This window comes from Erpetoichthys calabaricus, chromosome 2 (assembly GCF_900747795.2).
Source record: "Erpetoichthys calabaricus chromosome 2, fErpCal1.3, whole genome shotgun sequence".
Classification (NCBI taxonomy): domain Eukaryota; kingdom Metazoa; phylum Chordata; class Cladistia; order Polypteriformes; family Polypteridae; genus Erpetoichthys; species Erpetoichthys calabaricus.
Genome location: NC_041395.2, coordinates 208,290,318 through 208,318,059, shown reverse-complemented (window position 1 = coordinate 208,318,059; position 27,742 = coordinate 208,290,318). Strand labels below are relative to the sequence as shown.

The window sequence follows — 27,742 nt, the reverse complement described above, 5'->3', positions numbered from 1 at the left end:
GCCACAGACTGATCGACTCCATGCCACGCTGCATTGCTGCAGTAATCCAGGCCAAAGGAGCCCCAACTAAATATTGAGTGCTGTACATGCTCATACTTTTCATGTTCATACCTTTCAGTTGGCCAACATTCCTAAAAAATCCTTTTTTTGCATTGGTCTTAATTGATATTCTAATTTTCCGAGATACTGAATTTGGGACTTTCATTAGTTGTCAGTTATAATCATCAACATTAAAAGAAATAAACATTTGAAATACATCAGTCTGTGTGAAATGAATGAATCTAATATACAAGTTTCACTTTTTGAATGGAATTACTGAAATAAATCAACTTTGTCATGATATTCTAATTTTATGACCAGCACCTGTATGTAAAACGTTCTGCTGCTTCTCAACTGTCCCCACAGCTAAAAGCCAACCTCAGCCCTTTAAACTCTGCCACGTCTGTTCAAAATGTGCCCTACTAAAGTTAAACTTAACAGGTTTAGTGTTTGCATTCACAAAATTGCAAAACACTGATAATTGTATAATATGGTTTCTTCACCCTAGTGGTTCAGTTACCTCTACACTGTTATATCGTGGTTATTACAAAATACTGTGCTTCCCCCATTGTTGGTGCTTTAACATACTGTGTTTTTAAAAAAAAAAAAAAAAAAAAAAGTCACCAATTCTGTCTTTAAACTCCTGCTGTTGTACTCCACTATTTGCAAGGTTAGCCCAGTTAATATTCAAGTAGTTAAAGTCCCCCATGACTATAATATCCATTACTAAATGTTTAGAATACAAAATCTATAATATTTGCTCATAATAGGTAAGTTTGGGGTCACTAGTTAGTTTAATGTGCATGTCTTTGGGGTGTTGGAGAAGAGTACTAATGATAAATTGCTCATAGCTTTTGACTAGGCTGTAATGTTTTTTTTCTTCATCCCTCCAGGAGGAAATACAAACCCCTGTATATCTCAAAGTTTTGGTCATGACTCGGTGGTGTGTGTGTGCAATGCTACCTATTGTGACACTGTAGGACCCCTTAACCTTCCAGACAAAGGTCAATATGTCTCTTTTCTAAGCAGCCAGACAGGTGCACGTTTAGAAAGGCAGATTGGAGAAATTCACAGAGTCCTTTCATACTCAGGTATGTCTGTTACATGTGTATTATACATTAATGGTGTTATGATAAAAAATCTTATCAGTGGGTTCCCTGCTGGAAAGAGTGATGGTGTTTGGAGTCCTTGCATACTATTTATAACTCTAGGTATTCTAATGAAGCTTTTTACCTTATGTTATTTGTCACCATAGGGCTGAAGCTCACTTTCAATACAGCAAAACGTTTTCAGAGGATCAAAGGGTTTGGAGGTGCAATGACTGATGCAGCTGCAATCAATATTATGTCTTTATCGCACAGAACACAGAATAATCTGCTGGAATCCTATTTTTCTGAGCAGGGTAAGTATACCCCTGATCTACAGGATAATAAAGCACCATGTATCACCATTACTAGACAAGCTTACAACTGTTCTCTTGCCACTCGTACTGTAGCACATTCAAATCTTTCTTTTTCTTGCAGAGTAGCAAACTACTGTATATGGTTCGTGCTAATGCATAGATTTTTATATAAAGTCCATTGATGTTGGACAAGTTTAATATTTTACATATTAACTATTTTTATCTTTGCATTTAATGTTCCACTTTAGCAGTGTAACAGTGATTTCATAGTAAAGTCCTCTGCAATCTGCATTTTTATACAAAAGAAGTCAATGCATCAGACTTTGTGGTTACTTTGAATTGCATTTTTACTTATGTTCAATCCTAAACTTAAAATATTTATCATTGTCAGGTATTGAATACAATGTAATCAGAGTTCCCATGGCCAGCTGCGATTTCTCAAAGCGCATTTATACATATGCTGATGTTCCTGAAGACTTTGAATTGAGAAACTTCAGCCTTGCTCCTGAAGATACTAGATTTAAGGTTAGTAGCTAATCATGCACACATGAAAAAGAGAAAGTAACATTAATTTTGCTGTGAAGTCTATTATATAAGTTATCCACATTGTTCCATTCCTTTTATGTTCAACCTCTGTATAGAGTGCACACTTCTGCTTGCTAAATTCCTTAAGTTGTTGACTATGCTTTGCTTGATCTGTTTTCCTCTTATCTTTTATTTTTCAACACAACAGATTCCTTTAATCCAGACGGCACAGACCTTGTCAAAGCAGCCCCTCTTGCTTTTTGCTAGCCCATGGAGCTCTCCTGCTTGGATGAAAACTAATGAAAACCTTATTGGCAAGGGTATGTTAAAAGGAGAGCCTGGAAATAAGTACCACAAAGCATGGGCACAGTATTTTGTAAGGTAAGAAATTTAACAACACTAAGGAAAGGTAAATCACATTATTTTCACTTTTCTGAACATTTCACTTTTGGGATTTGAGTAATAGCAGATTTTAAGACTCAAAGTGATGGCAAAGCAAGTGTTAATACTTCTTGTAAGTGAGACAAGGCATTTTTTATAATGGAGAGATATAGTGTAGCAAATTTATTTTGCATTTAGTTAATGAACAGAGCAAGGCATTATGATTGCCCTATTTATATTTTAAAGAGCATAATAGATAGATAATTTCACATGATGCAGGATATTTGGTTGTGACCATTTAGGCACTAGCATCTATTTCCAGATGATCACAAATCACATATAGCAATAACCACCATAATGACTTGGAGTGCTAAATCTTTTTTGTTTTTCACTGACTTTAGACATTTTGTACTGAAATGGAGAATTAAATTTTATTTATTTTTAATTGCCAATTCTTATTGGCACCCTGAACCTTCCATGGGTAAGCTGTAAAGTACATATCCATTAAAATACTGCTTTTTGCACTGCAATGCAGGAGTTACAGTGGAGGTTTTAAATCTTTTGTCTATTGTTACCATGAGGGTTTTTTTTTTTTTCTTTTTCTTAATTTAGTTGGTTATTCTGTTACCGTTTTAATTATTAAAAGTAAATTGAGCTCTCCTACAATTCCTTTGAACCCTGCTGGTTATAAATTAGCTGATACATACTGTAGTTATAATCCTTTTTTTTGAGAACAATTATGAAATATGAGCTCCCTGTCTTTCACTATACAGTTGACCATATAAGCATCTTTGGACGTGCTGATATTCATCAATAGGTTTAGATACTTAATTTCATGCTAGAAATTAAGTATTTATTGTGTCGTAAGTGCCATCTGTACTAACTGACCCATTTCATTTCTAGAGGAAACTGTACAGCTCTAGGAAGGACTAAAAAAAGTGTGACTACTAATGTATATAAGAAATAATGGAAAATGTTGCTAATTAACCCACTTAATCCAACTTTGTGTCACAGGAATTAGAGCTTGTACCAGTAGCACTGGCAGCCAAACAAGAAACTGTCTTGGACTGGACCAAATCCATTACAGGGCCTACCTACAATACACACATCCTCACTCGCATAAGACAACTTTGAAATTTCCATTTAACCCAGCCAGAACTTTTCACCTGAAAATCAAAAATAATACAGTATGAAGCAACAGCAGATTTAAAAATGAATGACAGTTTCTTACCTTGAGAATATAAAATGTGTCCAGAGGTTTTGATGTGGATCGTATTTTAATTGGGAGAGTGATGAGCAGGATTGTCACACTTCACACTTTTTGTGGAACATGGCCAATATCTACCTGGAGCAGGGATGAATACATGGAAAGAAACTGTCAAATCTCACACACATACCGCCAGGGTTGTACAGCTTATACAGTTACTTTGTTTTGTTACAGTGTACAGCAGAGCTATTCAATTACAAATTCAGTTGGGCCAGATTTTCAAACAATGAAATTTAGCTGGGCAAGACATTTTTAGTGGCCGGTAAGCAGCACAAAATGAAAAATTTTAAACCAACACAGATGAATGTATTGAAATATAGTAATGATTTATTCATGGTTGCCCTTTTAAATTTTGCCACATCTGTCATGGGCACATCAAAAAGTGTATAAAAAATGTATTAAAAGGTAGTAGTTTTCCACTTTTGAAATAACCAAAATATTCATGTTTTTTATTAAATATTTGACCTAGGCATATCACAAAGACTTTTTATTCTGTTAAATGCAAACTGTCAGTGATATCATTGCACAAATCCATAACCAGTGATAACAGTAACTAACACTCATGAATACGTCTACTCTGCTGCACACTGAGGGAACACAGGTTCATTTTAAATCGCCATGTGTGTGATTATTGGTGCCCTCTTGTAAACCAAAAGATGATGGTACACATACATTGCATTTGGATCAAGTTTGAGGTTCTGTGAAGGTATATAGAGGCTGAGAGCCCCCCAGCGCTATGTTTTGTTTATCTGATGAGATAAACAATGTTTCACATTTGAAATTGACAAATCATGTGTATTAGTAGAATAATAATATTCTTTACATAGATTTTACATACATTCATGCATAATTCTTTACTCACTACTCAAAGCACTTTGCAAACTCCATGCAGGGAGTACCCGGGACATGAATCCATGACCTCCTTATTGCAAGGCAATGGTGCTATGATTATGCCACCTGCGTAGGTGTACTATATTGCATAATATTGTGCTCGATAGTTTAAGATTACAAACATAATTTCTGAAATTTAAGAAAATCAACCACAGGTTAATAATGAGTTCTGCATCCTAAAAAAAAAAATTATGTAGTTCCACAAAGCAATAATTGCTTAATTTTATATCATTTTAAAGACAATTTCTAAACTTTTTGCATGTTTTCATTAAATGCAGCTTTCTGATTGATTCTTTGGTTTGAGTATCAATGGCAGATCGTTGTCCTCATAACAGCCATGAATCCGCAGGATCAAAGCATATGAGTGTAGGGCCAACCAATCGTATGAAGAGAAGTGTGGAGATTGTGCTTGTCAACAACAAGGTTCTCGTGGGAGTAACTGCTAGATTCATTTGCGAAAACCCATGTTCATACTCACTTAATGAAACTGGAACACATCCAGGACTCCTCACACAATTAATTATAGAATCATTTAATATGTAGTTGATGCCACAACCAGCTGTCATGGCCGAGGTGCCAGTACTATGTACTGGCATGTACCTTCACCAAAAAAATAAATAAAACCACTATCATAGATAACCACCACCACTTTTAGACAAACAACAATGTGCTGCATTTTGGGTTGAATGTTGCTAGGCTATGCAGAATGTTGGATTCATGGTTTGTACTACTGTAGGAATTCCTGAAGACTCACAAAATGTGTGTGTGTGTGTGTGTGTATGTGTGTGTTGTTTTTTTTTTTTTTTTTTTTTTTTTCCTGGCGGGATCACGGGCTAGGCCACTCTTAGGTTGCTTCTAGGCCAGCGGTACAGTCTCTCATTCATGGATTTGTTTTTATCATTAAAATTCCATCCCTGCATACAGTAATCCCTCCTCCATCGCGGGGGTTGCGTTCCAGAGCCACCCGCGAAATAAGAAAATCTGCGAAGTAGAAACCATATGTTTATATGGTTATTTTTATATTGTCATGCTTGGGTCACAGATTTGCGCAGAAACACAGGAGGTTGTAGAGAGACAGGAACGTTATTCAAACACTGCAAAGAAACATTTGTCTCTTTTTCAAAAGTTTAAACTGTGCTCCATGACAAGACAGAGATGACAGTTCCGTCTCACAATTAAAAGAATGCAAACATATCTTCCTCTTCAAAGGAGTGCTTGTCAGGAGCAGAGTATGTCACATAGATAGAGCAAACAAATCAATAGGGCTGTTTGGCTTTTAAGTATGCAGAGCACCGGCACAAAGCTGTTGAAGGCGGCAGCTCACACCCCCTCCGTCAGGAGCAGGGAGAGAGACAGAGTTTGTTTTTCAGTCAAAAATCAATACGTGCCCTTCGAGCTTTTAAGTATGCGAAGCACCTTGCAGCATGTCGTTTCAGGAAGCAGCTGCACAAAAGATAGCAACGTGAAGATAATCTTTCAGCATTTTTAGACGAGCGTCCGTATCGTCTAGGTGTGCGAACAGCACCCCTGCTCACACCCCCTACGTCAGGATCACAGATAGTCAGCGCAAGAGAGAGAGAAATGTAAGTTGGGTAGCTTCTCAGCCATCTGCCAATAGCGTCCCTTGTATGAAATCAACTGGGCAAACCAACTGAGGAAGCATGTACCAGAAATTAAAAGACCCATTGTCCGCAGAAATCCGTGAACCAGCAAAAAATCCGCGATATATATTTAAATATGCTTACATATAAAATTCGCGATGGAGTGAAGCCGCGAAAGGCGAAGCGCGATATAGCGAGGGATCACTGTATTTACTTTTATATGTGTGTTCAAAAATTGTATAGAAACAATGTCTCAATTAATCAGCATCTTTTATACACAACTTTTGGGGATTCCGTCTTATAGGAATAACATTTTATTGATTTATATTTTGCTAACATTTTAATATCCTTGTGCAGAGATTAAAATGGAACACAAACTATTCTAAAATGGTAGTATTTGACAGCATCATTCACTTTCTGGTGGCTTTACCAATTATTACCAAGAAGATGATATAGTTCATTACAGTGGTAGTAAAGTTTTCTGGGTTTGTACTTTCTTTCTTTGATACATTTTCTTAATTATTTAAAACTTTTTTTTTTTTTTTTTTTTTTTTTTTTTACTGATTTGTTTCTGCCCAGGTTTTTGGATGAGTATGCAAAATATAATCTCACCTTTTGGGCTGTTACAGCTGAAAATGAGCCTACTGCTGGTCTTATGACAAATTATAGTTTTCAGTGTTTGGGATTTACTCCAGAGAGGCAAAGAGACTTTATTGCTTTGGATCTTGGACCAGCATTAGCTTCTAGCCAACATCACAGAGTGCAGCTCATGATATTGGATGACCAGAGACTGTTACTGCCTTACTGGGCTAAAGTGGTAAGTAGGATAACACTATGCCTTTTATTGTGGGTGTGGTGTGAGGGGCGTGTGTATGGTTTTTTTTTTTTTTTCTCTTATAAGCTTGATCCAACTGACACAGACAGTTAACAAATGATGTGGAAATGAGCACAAGTCTGAGGATTATTCTCCTTTACAATTGTCCTTAATTTACTTCCACCAGTTTTTCAGTGTGTTTCGATAATGTCCCCATCTGGAGGGGCGATCTTCAACAACTGACTGTAGAATCCTTCTCTCTTGTTTTTAAAATATTTTGCTCATATTGCAAAGATGTAGTAGACTTGGAATCTGTTAATCTGACTTCCTTTTGTGTGTGCTGTTGCCATAATTTATACTGTCAGAAAGCTCAGCTCTGTAGGGTATGTGGCACTGAAGAAGCTGTAATGACCTGTTCAGGAGAAGAGAATACACTTTAACACAGCGTAAGGGCAGGAACAAGTTGTTCTTTATTTTTTCAACAAGCACTCTGCTAGCCTCGCGCCCAGTCTTTGAGCCACCTGTCTCATCATGACAGGTAGTGTGTCAGTGGCCTCTTTTTGTATTGGTGAACTTATGTACCGTCTACCCTGTTCCATTCAAATTTCGAAGAGTTGAGTGTCCTTCAAAGTGATGCTGAGAAGAATACGCAATCACAGAGAAAAATAGTGTTTGGAGTTGATGAAAATGACTTGCAAAATCATGTATAAATTGGCAAATGGAATGGAGATTCTCGGCATAACTGAAAGGGCAATATTCGTTTAAAACTATACTTACTCAAAAAAGCAAAAATTCTAGGTTTCCCAGCTAGGAATGGTTCGCATTGGACTATGCAGGGAAGATCCGACTAATTCCCACTAGCAAATCAAGAATCTAATTGAACTAGTGAATAACAAGTTTAATTTTTGAAGGGTTCTAGGCAAGACATTTTCTTTACAAGCTGTGGCCATTTTATGTGTGTAACAGATTTCAGAATATTATGGAAGTAACTAATCGGGTACTGAGGTGACTATGTGTCAAAATAACGAGGTTACAAAAGAAGATATCTTTAGTTCACTTATAGTTGCATACTTATTTAGAAGCAGAAATGCATTTGTTGTCAGCTGGACATTTTCTAATTTGTGTCTAGACTTTTAATAATAATAAAAAGTATATTCACATCTAATTGGTTGAAAAATCCATCTTTGCACCAATGTTAACTAGGGAGCTTTACATAGAATTGGGTTCATGCAGGTATGAAAGCTTTGAGGAGCATTTCTAATTATGTTTTACATATTATAAGGTTTTTGTTTACCACTACAAACCTGTACCTGCTCTTACATTTACATTTATTTGCGTAGCAGACACTTTTATCCAAACGTATTACAGAACAAAATTGATCATCATGAGTGAAAAGCTCAGAACAAAATACAAGCTAGTCACACTTTCTTGGTTACAAGAACCTATCAAAGACATTATCTAATAGACAGAAATTCACAGAGCAAGAGAGAATCTGCAGCTCAAGTGGAGGTGGGCAGTTTATTCTGCCAGCTAAGAGCTACACATCAAAAAAGTGTGGATTGCAATTTGATGCCAAACAGTTGGCATCAGCAGACAACAGTCATTAGCAGACCTGAGCATAGGACCTCACAAGTGTCTCCATATTTGAAGGAGATGACCAACTGAGTACTCTGTAGGCTATATAGATGTTTTGTGATAACTGTTTTGAAGTCTTGCAGTCTTTGTCTTTGCTATTACCCTGGCTTCTTGCACATGTACTGTATTTATAACCAAGCTGTAACTTCCACATTCCCTGTAAGTCTTTGTCCAGGTCCTTTGAACCTAAAGAGGCAACATTTAATCAGAGAAAAGCAATATACACTTGTTGGAAGATATATAGTATATGTTTAAAAAAATGGATAGAAAGTAACTTAAATTTTGGTCATATTTCATGCTTAGAAAAGGCTCACTGCAGAAGGTGATGCCATAGAATTCACCAAACAAGAATCTTCACTATTATGATCAATATCAAGGTAAAACATCTTGCAGTTCAAGCCAAAGAACTTGTGACAAGAAAATCCAATATGAACTTTTCACCATTTCCACAAGGCAGTTCTAGTCACTAGGATAATTTATAAACTGTTCATTTTCGTGAATGATGTGTTTTACTGGAGTAAGTGGACATTTCATGCACACTCAACACGGAAAGTCAACAGCATGCTGATCATCTCGGCATTTCAAAAAAAAAAAAAAAACAAGCACATTTTAATTGTAATGTGCTACTTTATAGGTAATGTTCAGCTGCTTCTATAAAGTTAGTAGAAGTGGAACTTTCAACTGGTGTATACAGTAAAGTTTTCATAAAGGTGGTAGGTGGACAAAAAGCCCCAAAATAAGAGAGATTCTTCCAAATAAGAGAAGTACATTTGCAGGGTTACTTCCATTTCAAATTGGGAACAATTAATGTTACTCAGGGGTTTAACAATTCTTTAAGTATTCAAGCCAATTAATTTTTATCAGTAATACAGTTTGTTTTTGTACTAAAATATGCAATTGCTTTGATGCATTGCAATTCCAAATTCAAACATACTTTGCAACATTTTAATTTAAATAAAAACATGCCAGTGGGTTTTTAAGCTACAAATCATTGTTTTACATCCAGCAGAATAGGTGCTATCAGGGAAAATGAACAATGCTAAACAGCTCAGACTGGGAATATTTTCAGCATAAGGGTAGAGGCAGCTAAAGCACATTTATGTAAACAAATACTGTATTGAAATATGCAAGCAGCACGTGTACAGTACAACAGTGTATTGCCACATACAGTATAAAATGAGTATGCTGCACCCATATTGACATCATTATCAATGGAAAGCCTAATAAGTGGTGGACATAGGAAATGACAGAAGGTGAAAAAAATTATGAAACAAAACTTGTTGCCAATCAGTGTTGTAATGATGTACCATATTCCATCTAGAGGCACTGTCTAGTTTTTCAGAGAAGAAGCAACACCTGAAAATCCCTCTATCCACAGTTAATCTGTTACTAACAACTGACTTTTGAACTGCATTACTACCATATTTCCCCAAAAATAAGACCAGGTCTTATAAATTTTTACTCCAAAAAATGCACCCGAGATTATTTTCAGGGGATGTCTTATATTTATTCATGTACAACAATATACATTTATCCAAATACAGTCATGTCATCTTCTGGAATATCGTCATAACTCTCCACATTCTAATGCTGAATTCCAGCCTGAATTTCTTGCTACTCCAGGCGCTTTTAGGATCCTCCAGGATCAATGTGCGTGCTTCAATGTTTTATGAATGGTTCGATGTGGTGAAGCAAAATGCCAACATACAAATGTATTCATGTTGTTTTTATATTCAAGCATCGCATATTCCCCTAAGTAATGAAACAATATATTTTAAAGGTCTCACCTCAACTTCTGTGCCTTTTTTTTTTTTTTTTTTTTGCACCTTCATAATAGCATCAGAATGTACGGCGGCGTATTTGAGCCACAGAGAAAGAAAATTAAGGACATAATGAAAACGTCTATTTTGTGATTAAAATGGAAATTTCAGCTTTAACCTCAATGTCCACTTTAATCTCATACTTTATCATTAAAGTAGATTGTTGTAAACGTCACATTAAAACCTACCCAGTTGTTAATTGCTACATGCTTCTGGGGCTTCTTCCTGACCTGAGAGCAGCGACAAGCAGCAATAGATCACCACACAGAACACATTAAATTTATGATATTCCAGCTCTCTGTACATTTAGAATTCTTAGATTTAAACTTGATATCACTTTCATGATGAAATGCATTAAAATATGTGTGTTACATTTTACACATCAATCGTTAACTTTGTTTAAATAATGAATACTGTTAATAGTTACACATATGTGGGTGGCACGGTGACAGAGCGGTAGTGCTGCTGTCTTGAAGGGAGTCACGTCCCTTGTGATCCCTGCCTGGAGTTTGCATGTTTTCCTGGTGGGTTTCCACAGTGGGCTCAGTTTTCTATCCAAAGACATGAAGGTTTGGGAATTTGGTGAAGCTACAATAACGTTAGTGTATGTGTGTGCTTGTGTTCACCTTGCAATTAGCTGATGCCCCATCCAGGGATTTTGTTTCTATCTTGCGCCAATGCTGCTGGAATGGGTGCGTCCCTGGATTGATGGATGTAATCATTCAACATCATTTTCAGAGATGTTGTGGCAAGGTGTCCTCAGAATTTAATGAATGTTTCAGGCACACGCATTGCATCGCGTGAAGTATAAACCTGGCCTTAGGCACCTTACTTTTTAGCTGACGATCTTCACTAGGGCTTATTTTTTGGGGTAGGGCTTATATTACAGAGCAGCCTTAAAAATCACGCTAGGGCTTATTTTCGGGGTAGGTCTTATTTTCAAGGAAACGCGGTACTCGAGACTATCTCTTACTGCACAAGAACATTGACTGACACAAAATTTCCAGGACGTCCTACAGCTGATAACCTTGCTACAAAGCTAATTGCTGCCATGTAGACATGGGGACTTGCAGGTAAAGTAGTTGCTTATGTTCATAATGCATCTTTTATTGTGTATGCTAATTCACCCACCCATGTGAACTGGATACAGTATTTTTTGTTTAACACCGCAAGTGGAATTCAATGAAGAGGTTACCATGCATCTTTTGCATATGCATATATTGGTTTTGCAGGAGGAGATGCTCTTAGCTCTCCAGCTTGACAGTTAATAGGATGCAGCTGCCTCTGTACATGTCTGTGTGTTCCTGTTACTAAACAAAAATGTTTTAAGTGCTTGTTAGTAAAATATAAAAAAACAGATTGTGACACTTGCTTTTAATTTTAAAAGCATACTCAAGCATAATTAACGTCTTTTTAATTGACAGAGGTGGTTGACGATTGATTATAAACTATGATCAGAATGTTCATTCTAGTTCGAGTTGTGTTAGAAGAGGTTCACCCAAGCTTGGTCTGTAAAATGGGCATGGGGACATTTTAATTAAATCAGTGCAGGCAGATCACTTGGAGCCACTTGTGCCAAAGAGTACTCCCTCAGTCTGTTTATTGGTGAACAACAAGAAATACACATATGTACAATCCATAATACTCACCCCTGGATATCTTGGCGGTGGCAGATGTATGCTGCTTGAACCAAATTTCACAATCTGTTGCCAGTTGTCCACCACTTAAAGGACCAAACAAGGATGTCTCCCTGTTGTCCTACAGGACTTGGGTTAGACAGCAACATCCCCTCACCTCTTCACGGTTGTTATTATAAGTGAACACAAGGTAGTTTCAGTAAGAAATTTTATTTCATCAAATCCTGTGTTTATTTAAAGAGGAACTAGAGACATATAACATTAAAAGTTAAAATGGATGAAAACATGCAATCGGAATGGTTCAAATCAGTGTTGTACAGCAAGCTTCTCATTTGGTAGTTTTCTTTGTGCAAATCAAGAGCCAGAAGAATAGATGAGCCATTACAGGTTGCAAGTTTCAGAAAGAGAGAGATCCAGAAGAATCCTCAGAAGGCTAAATAACCTCACAGCAAGCATTGTGTCAGGAGAATCAAAGAGTCTGAAATGCTTTCCTGCTCTTTTATACAGTGCTATGGTGTCTGGTCACATATGAATTACAAAAAACATGACCATTGATAAGTTATTAGTTGTTCAAGTTTTAGTATAACTATTGCCTTTTTCTGTATCAAACAATAGGTCTCCATCACTTATTTCTTGTAAAAGCCTATACACAATTTTGTCTTCAGCATAAACAAATCTACTAACCACAGTACTAAAAAAAGTAGGTTCTTGAGGATACTTTTTGTTTTTTTGCATATATCCTAATACCCATCAGCCTACCTATCATGCTTTATTTATGGAAAATGCTTAGTAATTTCTGCCATGTTGAATTCTTATCATAATGCTGTCTTAGCTTTTCTCTGAGCGTTTTGTTCACAGAAAAACTATTTTATCTAAATAATCCTATATTAGCGCAGCACACAGATTAGATATTGTAATTCTTATTACTTGTATAAAGCATTATTTTAACCCCAGTAAATTAGGAAATCCACTTCCTCACCCAAAGCCTTGTCCTGTGGTTAAGTTTCCAATAGTGGTGTAGCATAATGAATGTTTTTTGTGCACAGATTTGTGATGCTTTGCTTTGAATTATTTTTTCTCATGAAAGGTGGCAAGTAAAGCTCAATGACCAAATATTTCAACAAATGACACCTATTTGAAGGAGATAACCGTATCATCTGATCAGAGATCTAGCTGTGCGATCAGTCAGGAGCCCCAGTTGAGTTGGCAGTTTAGGACAAATTAGGCCGATCATCAAACTGACAAAATTGGTAACAAAATGTGCATAAAAATCACATACAACTATGAAATAGGTGTAAATTTTTACTAGTTTGAAAGCAGCATAACAAAAAATGCTATTTCCGCCCCCCACCCTCCACCCCACCCCCCCCCAAAGTTTAAACACAAATATACACTGATGTACAGAGCTTGTTTAATTAACTGTGAGCTTGCTGGATTATGATGATATGATCAATGCAGACTTTAATTCCAAATGCTCTTTATGAGACAGTTTTTTGAGGTAAGCCTAAACATTTTCTTTTGCTTGTTCTCCGTTGCTCGTTTTTGTGAAGGTGGCTAAATTCTTTGGATCAGCAGTGCAGTTTTCTTTTGTTTAATCCTTTTCAAGGTTTACTTTTTGCCTTGCCCCTAATGCTCTCAGGTGGATGAGAAAAAAATGATTGTGCATGGATTGAAAACAGTTGTTAAAAGTAACTACACACCAGAAAAGCACTTGACATCTGCAAGTCTAGATTAAGATGGAGCAGGCAGCTCTTGTTTTAGACTTTGATGATAATACAATGTTGTGGTTTTTGATGGTTTCAGAAAGTATCCAGACCCTTTCACACTTTGACATGTTGCAGCCTTCTACTAAAATTATTTAAATGTATTTTTTTACCACATCAGGCAAAACTCAGTACTCCAGAATGACATTATGAAAACGGGATATTAGAAATGTTTGCAAATTTAATAAAAATATAAACAAAACTGAAATACCACATTGACACGTGTATTCAGAATCATTGCTAAGGCACTTGAAATTTATATCTGGAACATCCTACTCTGTTGGTCATTGTTAAGATGATTCCACATCCTGTTTGGGATCCACCTGTGGGTAAAGTCAATTGATTGGACATGGTTATGACAGGCACACACCTGTCTATAGAAGGTTCCACAGTTGACCATGTGTGTCAGAGCAAAAACCAAGCCATGAGGCTGAAGGAATTGCCTGCAGGGCTTAGAAGCAGGATTGTATCGATGCACAGATGCGGGGAAGGCTATATACGTACTTCTGCAATGTTGAAGGTTCCCAAGAGCAAGTGACCACCATAATTCTTAAATGGAAGAAGTGGAGACTAACCATGAGTTTTCCTTTGAGCTGACTGCCTGGCCAAACTGAGCAAATTGTGGGAGAAGGGGGTGAAATAGTAATGACAAATGACCTGATAGTCACTCTGACTGAGCTGACACATGACCCTGTCCAGCTTGCCTATCACTGGAACTGTTCCACTGTAGATGCCTTATTTATTCTTCATCTGGACAAAAGAGACAATTATGCTAGAATGCTCTTCATTGATATAAGTTCAGGTTTCAAAATCATCATCCCTCAGAAGCTCATAGGGAAGTTGGGTCTTCTAGGCTACAGCACTTCCCTATGCAACTGGATCCTGGACTTCCTGAAAGAGAGACCCATAACAATCCGCATTGGAAACGCAATCTCCAGTACCATTATTCTGAGCATTGTGTACTTGGCCCACTTCTGGTCTGTGCATACTACCCTAACACAGTTACGAAGTTTGCGAATGACACAACAGTGGTGGGTCTCGTCTGCCATGGGTTTGAGTCAGCTTATGGAGTGAAGATATGATTGGTGGACTGGTGCAAGGGTAACAGTTTGTCTCTTAATGTGAACAAGACAAAAGAGATAATGGTTGAATTGAGAAAGGTCCATGCTGTCGGCACCCTGCTGCATATCAAGGTCTCTGTGGTGGAGTTGGTCAAGATCACCAAATTCCTTGGTTTGTACCTGACAGATGACCTAATTTGATCAATCAGCACCACCTCAATACCCAAAAAGGTGCAGCAGCATCTTCACTTCCTTTCATTGTCTGAAGAAGGCAAAATTACCTCCGCCATTCTCATCACATTCTGTAGTATTTTGAAGGACTGCTCCCACCCCTCCCAAGGTCTCTTTGTCCCATTGTCATCTAGCCGAAGGTACTTTAGTATCCAAAACAGTTCTGTAACAGCTTCTAGCCCTTGACTGTCTGTTTTACTGTGTACACTGCTGAATCCTATCCTCAGATCTACTCATAGTAGCTTATGTATATGCAGGACATTTGTAATACTTGGTACTAGTGTTTTTTTATTATTAGTTTAGTAATTATATGAAACATAAATAATCTATTCATTTACCTAGTATTTATATATTTATCTATTATAGTACAGTTTGTTACTTGTTTTGTACTTGTCGTGTGCTAATGCATATGTTGCCATTGTATGCTGCAATATGATGTCTGGATGGTATGACAATAAAGCCACTTCACTTGAGAGGATCTGCAGAGAAGAATGGCAGAAAAAAAAATGTCAAATCCAAGATCTGTGAAGCTTGTCATATCATACCTACGAAGACTACAGATAGTAATCACTGCCAGAAGTGCTTCAACTAGGTACTGAGCCAAGGGTCTGAATATTTGTGTTAATGTGATTTGTATTTTTTTAATTTTGTAATAAATTTGCAAAACTTTCTAAAATCCCATCTGAGGTATTGAATGTTGCTTGATGAGGGAAAACATCAACTTAAATGGTTTTATTATAAAGCTGCAACATAACAATTTGAAAATTAATGAAGGGGTCTAATTACTTTCTGAAAGCACTGTATACAAACTTTTAATCTAATTTTGAATGAATTTTTTTCTAATAATCTAAAAGTACGTAGTGCCTTATTAAAAGGGTATGCTGTTAAACTGGCCATGCCGGTTTGCAGGGTTTTTTTTTTTTTTTTAAACTTCCAATCACAAGCAACATACAGTATAATCGTTTCCGCTTTCATGAGTCATTTAAATAAATGTCACATTAAAACATGCATTCTGAAAAGCATAATTTTAGATTACTATACATGAATAAATAATCATATTGCATAATAGTGTGTAGTACTTGCATGGTAATTAAGATATTTGCTCTCATCAACCCAATCTTTAGTAGGAACATTGCTACTGTTGACTGCCCTCCTTTTTAATGAACGTCATACATACTAGGTGACTGTGTAAGTAGTTGTTAGCTGCAGAACATTGTTTTGAACATGGACACATTGGAAACCGTTGACGGGTAAGTATTGTCTGGGAGTATTTTGAGCAAATGCATAATCAGTGTTGGCAGTTGGGTTTGTGGTGCTCAAAGGGAAAGAGCCTGCTGAATTCCAAAACATGCCTAAGCTGCCTTTACAAAGATATCTGTAAAGATGTGGAGGAGTGCGACATGGTGGAAAAAATACCTACTTACCAAAGAAGGTAAAATGACAGGCTCTATTGGTCAGAAAAACTGTACTTCATGTCTGCAGAAAATTTGTTCTGTCTTCACCTCAGTCAATCAAACTCAAAAAAAGAGTGTGCAACTATTTAAAGTGTATTTATAAACAGCCATGAACAGACACTCCTACAGTGTGAGTGATACGGAATGTAACTCTATACAAGGCTGGAGCAAAAGGGAGTGCTCCATCTTTTATAAGCATATCTGCATGTCGCCACAGTTCTAGAGATATAGAGGCACAGAAATCATTCCATAAACTTCACTGAAAGGCCTTTGTTTAGGATCTAATGAAGGCTAACTTAAATAATGTCAGATCAGTTAGGGAGCATGCACTGGTACAGTGCGATGCTGCACCCACCACACGACAAAACAGCTCAGGATCCAGGTTAGCAACCCACAGTCCCACCTTCCAAAAATGACCATCAATTTGCTGCAGCCAGGTATTACGTGGGTGTCCCCTTCACCTGGTCCAGCCAATCAGGTCGTAAACAATGAGGATCCAACAAGCTGGATCACCCTCGGGGAATCGCACCACATGGCCATAAATGCCTTTACCTGCATTGCGAGGGAGCGTCAGTTATATGCCTCATGCGGGTCTTCATGAGCAACCGCTTTTTCAACACAAAGTCAAACCAGCGGTACCCAAGGATTCTCTGAAGAGACACAGTACCAAAGGAGTCCAGTCTTCGTCTCAGGTCACTGGATAGCATAGCTATTGGGTGTGTGGTTACTTCCATTTCCAGTGACCTCAATAACCACCACCAGACCCCCCCCCAATGCTCTCCCAATGCGTATACTGGGAGAGTCCCCAGAGACACGAATGTCACTCCTAAGGAAAGTAAATCACTCATCAAGGCTGGCAGTTTCTCCACAGATGGACACAGCCATCAGCAGTGTGTCTAAGAGGTCATTAAAGGCCTGGATCTTCGTTTTTACCCAGGACACTCACAAGCCCAGCCACTCGGACTCCTTGCTCAGTCTCTCAAGGGCACCGATCAGAGCCTCCATTGACTCCGCGAAGATCACAGCATCATCGGCAAAGTCAAACTCGGTGAATCTTTCTTCGCTGACCCCACAGCCGCTGGACCACACAACCTTGCCTAACATCCAGTCTGAGCAAGAGTTGAACAGAGTCTGAGCAAGAACACACCCATGACAAACCACAGAATCAACTAGACAAAATGCAAAGGTTCTGCCTCCACTCTGCACAGCAGTCACAGTACCAGTGTACAGGCTGGCTGTGATTTCCAGCAACCTTGAGGGGATCCCGTGAAATCTCAGGATGGTCCCACAGGGCAGCTCAATCAACTGAGTCGAATGCCTTATGAAAATCAACAAAGGCTGCAAAGAAACTCTGCCGATATTAGTGTTTGTGCTCCATAAGAACCCTCAGTCCTAGGAAGTGGTTGATGGTAGACTTCTAAGGCATAAAACCAGACTGTTCCAGTCACTTGTAGGTCAGCAAGTGATCACAGATCCTATTGAGAACTACCCTAGCAAGGACCTTACCCTTACTGAGAGCAGTGTTATCCCCCTGTAGTTGCCGCAATCCAACCGATCACCCTTCCCTTTCCAGATAGGGATGACAAGTCCCGCTTTCCAGTCAGTTGGGAAGATGCCATTCTTCCAAATGGAAACAAAGATTGCTTGCAATGCCAGGTGGACAGCCTTACCACCAGTCTGGAGAAATTCACAGATTCCTGCAGCCTTCCCTATCCTCCGCTGGTTCACCACCTGTGCAATCTCAGTGAGGCTGGGTGGTTCACAGCTAATTGGAGGATCAGCCTTAAGAACTGTGGACCCAGAGATATCCAACGTCCTAGCTAGAGGAACAGCTTTAAACAGCTGCTCAAAGTAGCCAGCCTAGCAGGTCACAACTGAAGTGTCATCCGTAAGGACCGTTCCACCAGCCACCCTTGACTGCAATTCGCAGAGGAACAGATTCAGATGTACTTAATGCTTCGATTTCTCTGTAAGCAGGATGTGGGTCACTAGACCATAGATGGTGTGTGATTTGCTTACAGATTCCTCCAACGAATCCCTCCTTATCTGCCTTCAGAGCCCTCGCAGCCGTCCTTCTCGGTTCCCGTTACAGACTGGAGTTGCCATCAAGCTGTGTGCCATGACTCCCCTCAATGATATCCAGAGTGCCCTGAGAGGTGAAACGCCTCCTTCTGGTACCTTCCGGTAACACTAACACAACCCTCGGCAACCTTCAGGGTCTTGTCACGGAAGGTCTCCCACATCACTTTAGGATCGGCAGTCACACCCTTAACCATAAGTTCCTCCCACTGCTTGCAAATTCATCAGAAATAGCTTGATCTTAGAGACTGGCCAGATGAGCCTCATCTTCCTAGTAGGTGGTAATGTACTCAAAAAAAATAATTTTGGTTAGTCACCAACAATAAAACTACAGTAGAAATGGTCAAAACTTCGTAAAAATGAATTGAGAATAGCAATAAAACAAATTAAAAAAATTTAAAATAAACTTGAATCGGACTTCATGGAAGTGCTCTCCTTCCACCTCTTCCACCAGTAATCGGAGAGCCAGAAACTGCAACCAATGTGATGCTGACCTCCAGATGAAAGAAACATCCTCACAGGTGAGTAAACCTAATTTAGTATATGGTAATTGGGTAAACCTCTGCTTTGAAAACTGTGACTAATAAAAAATATTTAATTTAGTCTACTTGGTCTGCTGGTCTACTTGGTGCTGTTCTGATATTTCCTTAGGCCATATTCTGATATTTTTTTATCCCTTCATGCTTTAGGTACTAAGTGATCTGAAAGCTGCACGGTATGTTCATGGAATTGCTGTCCACTGGTATTTTGACAGCATCGCGCCAGCTAGGCTCACCCTAGAACCTACTCACAGCATCTTCCCAGATTACTACTTGTTTTCTACAGAAGCATGTACGGGATCATACTTTTGGGAAAAGGGGATACGTCTGGGCTGTTGGAAACGGGCAGAAAACTATGCCCATGATATCCTTGAGGTGGGTAATCAATACTAATGAAGGTACAGTGCATGTACTGAATATGTTTTGTTTTTACCTTGCCAATGTGAAGGAGTATTTATACTTCTGTTTTGCCACATGAATTGGGAATGACTGTGGAACCAGTTGCAGCTGATGTTGTAGAGCAGTGTAGTGCTTTCACTTTTGTTTCCATTACAAATTGCACCACTGTATATATTCATTACAGTTTTCTGCTTTTCAATCTAGGACCTAAACAACTTTGTGACAGGGTGGACAGACTGGAACTTGGCTCTGGACCTCACTGGAGGGCCTAACTGGGTGAAAAATTATGTAGATAGCCCAGTCATTGTAGATGCCACAAAAGATACCTTCTACAAGCAACCTATGTTTTATAGCTTGGCACATTTCAGGCAAGTCCTATTGTTTGTGTGTGTGTGTATGTTTTTAAAGTGATTGTTTGAGCTCTTACTTTTCATTTGAAAACATAACACATTGTTTATACAGTGTGCTGAACAAGATTCATCCTCCAGAACATTTTTCACATTCTGTTGTATAGGCATTTAAGGTGAGAGGCACTGCAAAACCACTTATTTGGAGATCAGTGCTTGACCTTAACTCCTTACCAGATAAGTAACATTGCCTATTACCTTCTGGAGAAATGAATTTTGCCCTAATATACTATGCTTAATAAGATATTGGAATACTTGTTGGCAACTGTCTCAATTTGATAGACATTGTATTATATTTGACTTGGCTGTATACTGTTCATCTGTTCCAAAGTTAGATGATTTGCAATGAACCGTGTCCAGTTTAGCTTTATAAATAAACCCTAGCAACTATACAAACAAATATGTAAGTTCTGCTACTGTGATGTGTTGAGTGCAGGTTGATACACTGGTGTGGGAATGAGAGCCAGGTTGAGAGGTACATGGTGGAAATTCAAAGAACTGTCCCCCAAACTCACACTTCTAAAGGATTCCCTCTAACACTGAAAGAAAATGTTTGTGAAATGGTGTGCTCTGTGGGAGTGTGGTATGACCGGTGAGAGCGAAGAAACAAAGCTGGAAAAAACAGATGACAATGATTAGTTGGACATGTGGAGTTCCAAGGAGTGAGAGGAAAATTGATGCTGAGTTAAGCGAAAGACTTGACGTGAATGCGACCGGTACTGTGTTGAGTAGAAACAGACTAAGGTTGCTTAAGCGGATGTCACATCAGAAGACTTTTTGATGTGGAGTATGTCTGAATTGCCAACCGCAATCTCTAATCTTATAGCTACAACATGTCAAATACAGTAGTTGTGATTAGTTCAGCTGCAGTCGCACCCCTTCTTTTCTGTTTTCCATTTTGTTTTTGTACATTAAACACAAGACATCAGACAGATGAGCTTCTCTTCTATTTGTCAGGATTAAAACACCCACATTCTTTCTTCCTCATTGTTGCATTATGTGAATTTTTACTTCCAAATGAGAATTCACTGGTTGTCAGCTCTCATGCACACAGCCCATTCCTATGAGTAAAGACAAAATCAAACCTTTTTGATTCTGTCATAGTGAATTGCAGACTAACTGGGAGTGAGTTGTTGGGTATGTCACATAAGTTAATTGGTTAGACAGGAAAACACCACCAACTGCCTCCAACTTTCTAAGATTATGTAAATGGAGGCTACAACTTAAGACCCCTTGAGATTCTTAAACCCAAACTCAAGAGTATATTCCTTCTACTCACCTGTGCATCACTGTTACTCAAGAATTGATTATTTCTTCATAGATAACAATTTCTTGCCCACGATTAAATCTTTTAAGTATGATGCTATTGTTATCTTCGACCACGCCACTTTGATCATGCAGCATAAATCACTATGCAAATTGAGGATGTATTTGTCTCCTTAAAAAAAAAAAAAAGAGATCCCTGCAGGAATCCTCTGGGAAACTCTAAAGGCTTTCTTAAGAGGACCGATTATTTCATATCTGTCTCACAAAAGTAAATTGGAAACCAAGAAAATATCATAGCTAATCGGTGAAATTACCAGAATAGATCAAGAACATGCCAGCCCTCTGAATGAGGCACATCATAGGAAAAGATAGGCTTTGCATTCAAAACTCAACGTCTTGACAACAAAAGAAATAGAACAACTCATTTTTAAATCACAACATCATTACTATGAACATGGAGAGAAGGCTAACAAGATCTTAGCTCGACAAATCCACAAGCAGGAAGTTCACAATGCAATCCCAGCAATTACCAACATAGACAGAACAAAATCATTGACCATAAAAATATAATGCACACATTTAGAGACTACAAGGCCTTATATTCTACTCAGATTAAAGAAGACAAGACACAAGACGTTTTTGGATGCATTTCAGATACCACAACTAGATACTCTCAGTACAGAAGAATTGGACAAACCTCTAGCAATATCAGAATTACTAGATGCTATGAACTCACTTCAGAGTGGGAAAGCAGCAGGTGCTGATGGTTACCCTGCTGAATTTTATAAAAAATTCTCAGGTTAGCTCCACTTTTATTAGCAACATTTGCAGAAGCTAGAGACAATAAAATTCTACCTCAAACCTTTTGACAAGCATTAATTAATGTGTTTCCTAAGAAAAATAAGGACTTATTACAGTGTGCATCATACAGACCAATCTTGCTTCTGAATAACAATGTTAAGATACTCTCAAGTCCTTGCCAGTAGGATTGAGAGAGTCCTTCCTTTTATAATATCACAAGACCAAACTGGATTTATTAAAGGCAGACACTTGGCTTCCAGTCTTGGTCGCCTGTTTAATGTAATATATTCACCCACAAAGTCTAACACCCCGGAGATGATATTATCGTTGGATACAGAAAAAGCATTTGATATGGTTGAATGGAACTACCTCTTCACCACATTGGAAAAATTTGGGTTTGGCCTGAACATATATGCATAGATTAAACTGCTTTATACCAGAAGCTTCAGTTTGTATTAACAGTATTATTTCAGACTACTTCAAACTAGAACGTGGTACTAGACAAGGATGCCCCTTGTCACCACTGCTTTTTGCAATCGCCATAGAGCCAATGGCAGTTCACTGTCGAAATGTTTATGGGATAAAGGGTATTATCAGAGAAGGACTTGAACAGAAAATTTCACTATATGCAGATGATATGGTACTATATCAGATCCACAAAACACTGTGCCTGCGGTCCTAGCAGCATTAACAGAATTTTTAAAGATTTACGGTCTCATAAAATTTGAATAAAAGTGTGCTCTTTCCAGTGAACTCTCCAAGACACAATATTAGACTGGACACCTGTAGCAGTCCGGTGCCGCTAAGATTCACACCATTGAACTCTCCAAGACACAATATTAGACTGGACACCTGTAGCAGTCCGGTGCCGCTAAGATTCACACCATTGAGAAGATGGTGATTTATTTATTTTTATGGTGGAGATTCCAGCCTTGGCCCGACCCACACGCACTCACAAACAGAGACAAAAACAAAGCAAACCAGTAATCAAACAGCAAATAAAGAATGTAATGAAAACAAATGAAATAAATGAAAACAACAATACCACCCCTGTTCCCCTTATGGAGATTATATATTAAATCCAACAAAGCACAAACAAAACACACACAGTAAAGTCCATGAAAAATGGTAATGGATGAAATGTAATGATGAAGAGAGTCCAGAGTTCCGCACGTTGAATGGGAATGTAAAGATAGTCCTACCGATAGTTCCTGAAATGGTGAAGATGGGTGGACGGGTTCAGGAGCGCTCCTTTCTTCACAGGATGGCCATGAATCCACTTAAAGTACACAGGCAGACGGCAGACAATCCAGACCCCAACCATGAACCGATCCAGGACAAAACTAATAAGTATAGGTAACTCAACAGAAGGCAGACAGACAGGAACTTGAAACACAAATTACAAAAATCTTTTTCTCCTTTGGTCACTGGCCCCCTTTTTAAAAGCCGTGCTGACCTCCTTTGACCCCAACAGCCCCTGCATGAGAGACAGCTGGGAGTTGCAGTTTCAAATTCTTGTAATACCGCCACACACCTTCCCTTTCATCATTGCAGATCAGTTTACATGCCTATGGGTAAACATCACAAGTAAACATAAAGCTTTTCATCAACAAAATTTCGCTGTCTGCTTGGAAAAACTTAAGCAAGACTTGCATAGATGGTCTACCCTTCACCTCACTTTAGCTGGAAGAATTAACATTGTCAAGATGAATATCTTTCCTAAGCTTCTATTTCAAAGCATTCCAATATATATCAACAAATCATTTTTTAAGAAGTTAGATTCAATCATAACCTCATTTATTTGGAATTCAAAACATCCACGCATAGAAAGGGTGACCCTAAAAAGACCTAAGGCAGAAGGTGGCATGGCTCTACTTAACTTTGTTTTATTACTGGGCAGCAAATATACAACCTGTAAAAACCTGGACATTGACACAAACAGATGAACACACACAGGCCTGGTCCGCAATAGAAATTAAATCCTGCAGCACTTCTTTATATTGCTTGCTTTGCATCCCAGTAAATACAAGTTATTGCCAATATACTAATAACCCAATTGTGCTTCACTCACTCAGAATATGGAACCAATGCAGAGGAAGTACTTTAAGATAGAGAAGCTTTTATCTGTGGTACCTTTGCACGATAACCACCTTTTTCCAACTTCTCAAACATACTCGGCTTTTAATGTCTGGAAAACATTTAGGATTAAATCACTAAGAGTTCTGTACATAGACAACGTCTTTGCATCCTATGAACAGTTACTCTCCAAATTTAACCTTCCAGCAGCACATTTCTTTCATTACCTCCAAATTAGAAACTTTGCTAAACAAAACCTGCCCAACTTTCCTCACCTCCCACCTACTTCTACTCCGGAAAAAATATTGATCAGTCTCGAGGGCTGAGACAGCATTTCTGTAACATATAAAAACATTTTAAAGTCCCTTTCAAAGATCCCAGAGTACATTGGGAAAAGGATCTCTTACTCAACATTTTGGAAAAGGAATGAAAGGCAGCAATGCATGGAATTCACTCTAGCTCCATATGTGCAAAGCATACAATCATTCATCTGTTGAGCACATCTCGGTTAAAATTGTCCAAAATGTTTCCAGGGCAAGGTCCAATCTGTGAACACTGCAATCAATTTCTAGCCTCATTGGGTCATATGTTTTGGACGTGCACCAAATAAACATAATTTTGGACCAAAATCTTTAAATGCCTTTCAGACAGCCTGGTGGGTGTCATAATCTTTCCTAATCCACTAACAGCTGTTTGGTGAACTCCCAGATGGGCTTAAAGTGGAGAAGGACAAACAAATTGTAATTGCCTTTACTACACTATTTCCACGTAGACTTATTTTGCTCAATTGGAAGAATCCTAACTCACCTCTTTTCAGTCAGTGGGTAACCGATGTTATACACTACTTGAAATTGGGAAAAATTAAATACTCACTTAGAGGATCTGTGCAAAACTTTTTGAAAACCTGGCAGGATCTACTTAACATTTTAGAATAAGTATTTAAATTGAGGAAGCAGATTCTCTTCCCCTTTTATTCTATTTATTTATTTACTTACTTATCTTTTCTACTGTTAAAGTTTTACTGTGTTGTCCTAGCTCTCTTTTTCATGGGTGCCGGTTGACTTGACTTGAACCTAGTTTGGTAAAAATGTGACCTGCTTGTATGGAATGTTGTTTGATTTTAATAAATTAAATAAAATGTTAAAAAAAAAAGCTACAAATTAAAATTGCTGGAAAAGTCTCATAATGTGGCAGATTTTAGGCACGTGAAGTGAAAGGCAGGGCTTGCTTGGTTGAAGAGGTGCGTCATGATGGAAGTACAGGGAATGAGGCCGGGGGAAGCTGGTGAACTTGTAGCTGGAGGTGGTGTTGGATGATGTGAAAAGTGTGGGTCTTAACCCAAAGGATGTCAAGGACTGTGGGGAATGGAGGTTAAGATGTGGGAGCAAATGGCTAACCTAGATAAACCTGGAAAATGTGATTTCATCATTGCCACCAGGTTAACTGTCAAGTGCTTTATCTGGAATAAGTCTCTCTCTTGATTCATCATAGCCAAAAATTCATACCTTGACCACTTTAATACATGAATGTGCCTGTACTGGGTGAAAAACAAATTTGACCATGCAGAAATTGCAGATAGTCTACACCATTTTGTTAGCAGTGCTACTGGTGGCCACATTCGAAGCACGCTGTTGAATTCAAATTCAGAATCCTTATTTGTTTCTCAGTTTAGATATAGTAATGAAGTATAAGCAACACTTACCTGAAAAAAATGTTTGCAGTTCTGTGCAGAACACCTTTTACAAACTTAGATTGTCTGGGGTATTTTCTTAACCCTGGTCACAAAGTCCACAAAGCAAAAGGGTAGTGATGGTGGGAGCATTAGTGATGTTATGGGGATACTTGTAAACAGCAAAGACTAGCAGTCAAGATTAACAAGAGGAAAGGATTGTTATAAAGGAAAATACATTATATATATAAAAGCAAAAACTCTTCGCCCTTACTGCCAGAAGCCAGAGAACTGAAAGAGTCCTGGCCTTTAGTCTCATGGGAAACACTTAAAAATTGCTATCTGTATCCATTCACAATGGCCTAGCACATTTTGTAAGGACAAGTAGACAAATGTTGGTTTATTATGTTGTGCAAAGCTAATGGACACTAACCTAAAAAAGATTACTGACAGATATAGCTACCCTATGTGTTTCAACCACTTGTAGGGAATTATACCTGATTCAAAAAGTGCACAATGTATTATGTTTTTTTGAATAATGGCATTGGATCTCGCATTCACATTCTAATGCATTAAGCACCCAGACTATTCTGTGTATAGAACTGAAGGAGGTTTAACAGCTTTTTCGTGGTGTATGCTTAAGTTCTGTACTTGTTTATTTTTGTATCAACCTGCCCCACTATCTTTTTCACCATTGTTTACTAAAAATGGGAAAGATGTGGTCCATTTGCAATTATTATAAAGTAATTTTAATTTTCCTCCTTCAGTCTTTGTGGATATCAATATAGTCATTAAAAAAAGAACTCAAGACCACATTCATGCAAAGCACTTTTTCAAATGGCAGAGAAATGGTGGGCACTACTTCTATTGAATCATTGGAGTGTTGCCAGCACACTTTTGCTATAAGTATAATATTAGAAATCACTTCTGCTGCTTGACGCAAGTGCTACGGCTGAAAGTTGTTTGCCAAAGGTTACTCCTTTTATATAGAATTTCTACCTTTATAAGATCATTATTTTTAATTTTAAGACTCCTTTTATCATAATTGTTTTTGTGAAGTTTCCTGCAAATTCTTCAAGAGATTTTGAGTTTAATTATTTGAGATAGATAGATACTTTATTAATCCATCTTGTATATACATACGTTCATTGTCAAACCTGCCCAACCTAAAATTAGTGTGAGAACTTGAGCCCATTTTGGCAGCATTGAGTGCAAGTCAGAAACCCCCTGGGATAACCCATTGCATGGATGTGAAATTATTACACCAGTATAGGGTAACATTATATGATGTTGTTCTTTTTTTGGCTGCTTCCATTTAGGGGTCGCCATGGTGGATCATCCATCTCCATCTATCCCTGTCTTTTGCATCATTTTCTGCCACACCAACTGCCTTTATGTCCTCCCTCACCACATCCATGAGCCTCCTTTTTGGCCTTCCTTTTTTTCCTCTTGCCTGGTGGTTTCATTCATTTCCCGGTATACACCTCATCTCCCTTCCGCATGTACCCAAACCATCTCAATCTAGCCTCTTTCACTTGGTTTCCAAACTGTCATACCAGTGTTGTCCCTCCAATATACTCCTTCATAATCCTGTCTACCCTTGTTACTCTGAGCAAAATTCATAGCATCTTAGACTCTGTCACTTCAGCTCTGCCTCCTGTCTTTCTGTCAGTGCCATCATCTCCAAACCATACAACACAGATGGTCTCACTACCGTTTTTTCTCCCCTCTGCCACACACTCTGTTGCTTTGGTCCCAAGTCTCACCCTTTCACCAAATTCTGTCTCATTCATGCACATATACTCCATCTTACTCCTACTGACTTTCATTCCCTTCTCTCCAGTGTGTATGTCCGTGTCTCCAGGTTTGTCTCAACCTGCTGTATACTCACAACAGATCATAATAATGTTACAATACTGTATGATGTTAAGATAATGAAAATTGTTGAACAATAAACATATGTTTTATGAGGGAAGAGTAGCTAA

At 38.3% G+C, this 27,742-nt stretch overlaps 1 protein-coding gene and 1 long non-coding RNA gene across 8 annotated transcripts in view; one reads left to right on the top strand and one right to left on the bottom strand.

Annotated features, from left to right (window-relative positions):
- gba (glucosidase, beta, acid) overlaps nucleotides 1-27,742 on the top strand; it is a 77,422-nt gene that overhangs the window by 29,961 nt on the left and 19,719 nt on the right. For all 5 annotated transcript variants that reach the window (XM_028795077.2, XM_028795075.2, XM_028795079.2 and 2 more), the window contains 7 exons: nucleotides 933-1,130; nucleotides 1,295-1,441; nucleotides 1,833-1,966; nucleotides 2,175-2,347; nucleotides 6,686-6,923; nucleotides 19,290-19,514; nucleotides 19,743-19,906. In XM_028795077.2, coding sequence (XP_028650910.1) covers nucleotides 933-1,130; nucleotides 1,295-1,441; nucleotides 1,833-1,966; nucleotides 2,175-2,347; nucleotides 6,686-6,923; nucleotides 19,290-19,514; nucleotides 19,743-19,906 — 1,279 coding nt within the window. The remainder of the gene's footprint in view (nucleotides 1-932; nucleotides 1,131-1,294; nucleotides 1,442-1,832; nucleotides 1,967-2,174; nucleotides 2,348-6,685; nucleotides 6,924-19,289; nucleotides 19,515-19,742; nucleotides 19,907-27,742) is intronic.
- The window catches only part of LOC114646752 (uncharacterized), a 182,404-nt gene that overhangs the window by 149,085 nt on the left and 5,577 nt on the right, over nucleotides 1-27,742 (bottom strand). The gene's annotated exons all lie outside the window — the stretch shown is intronic.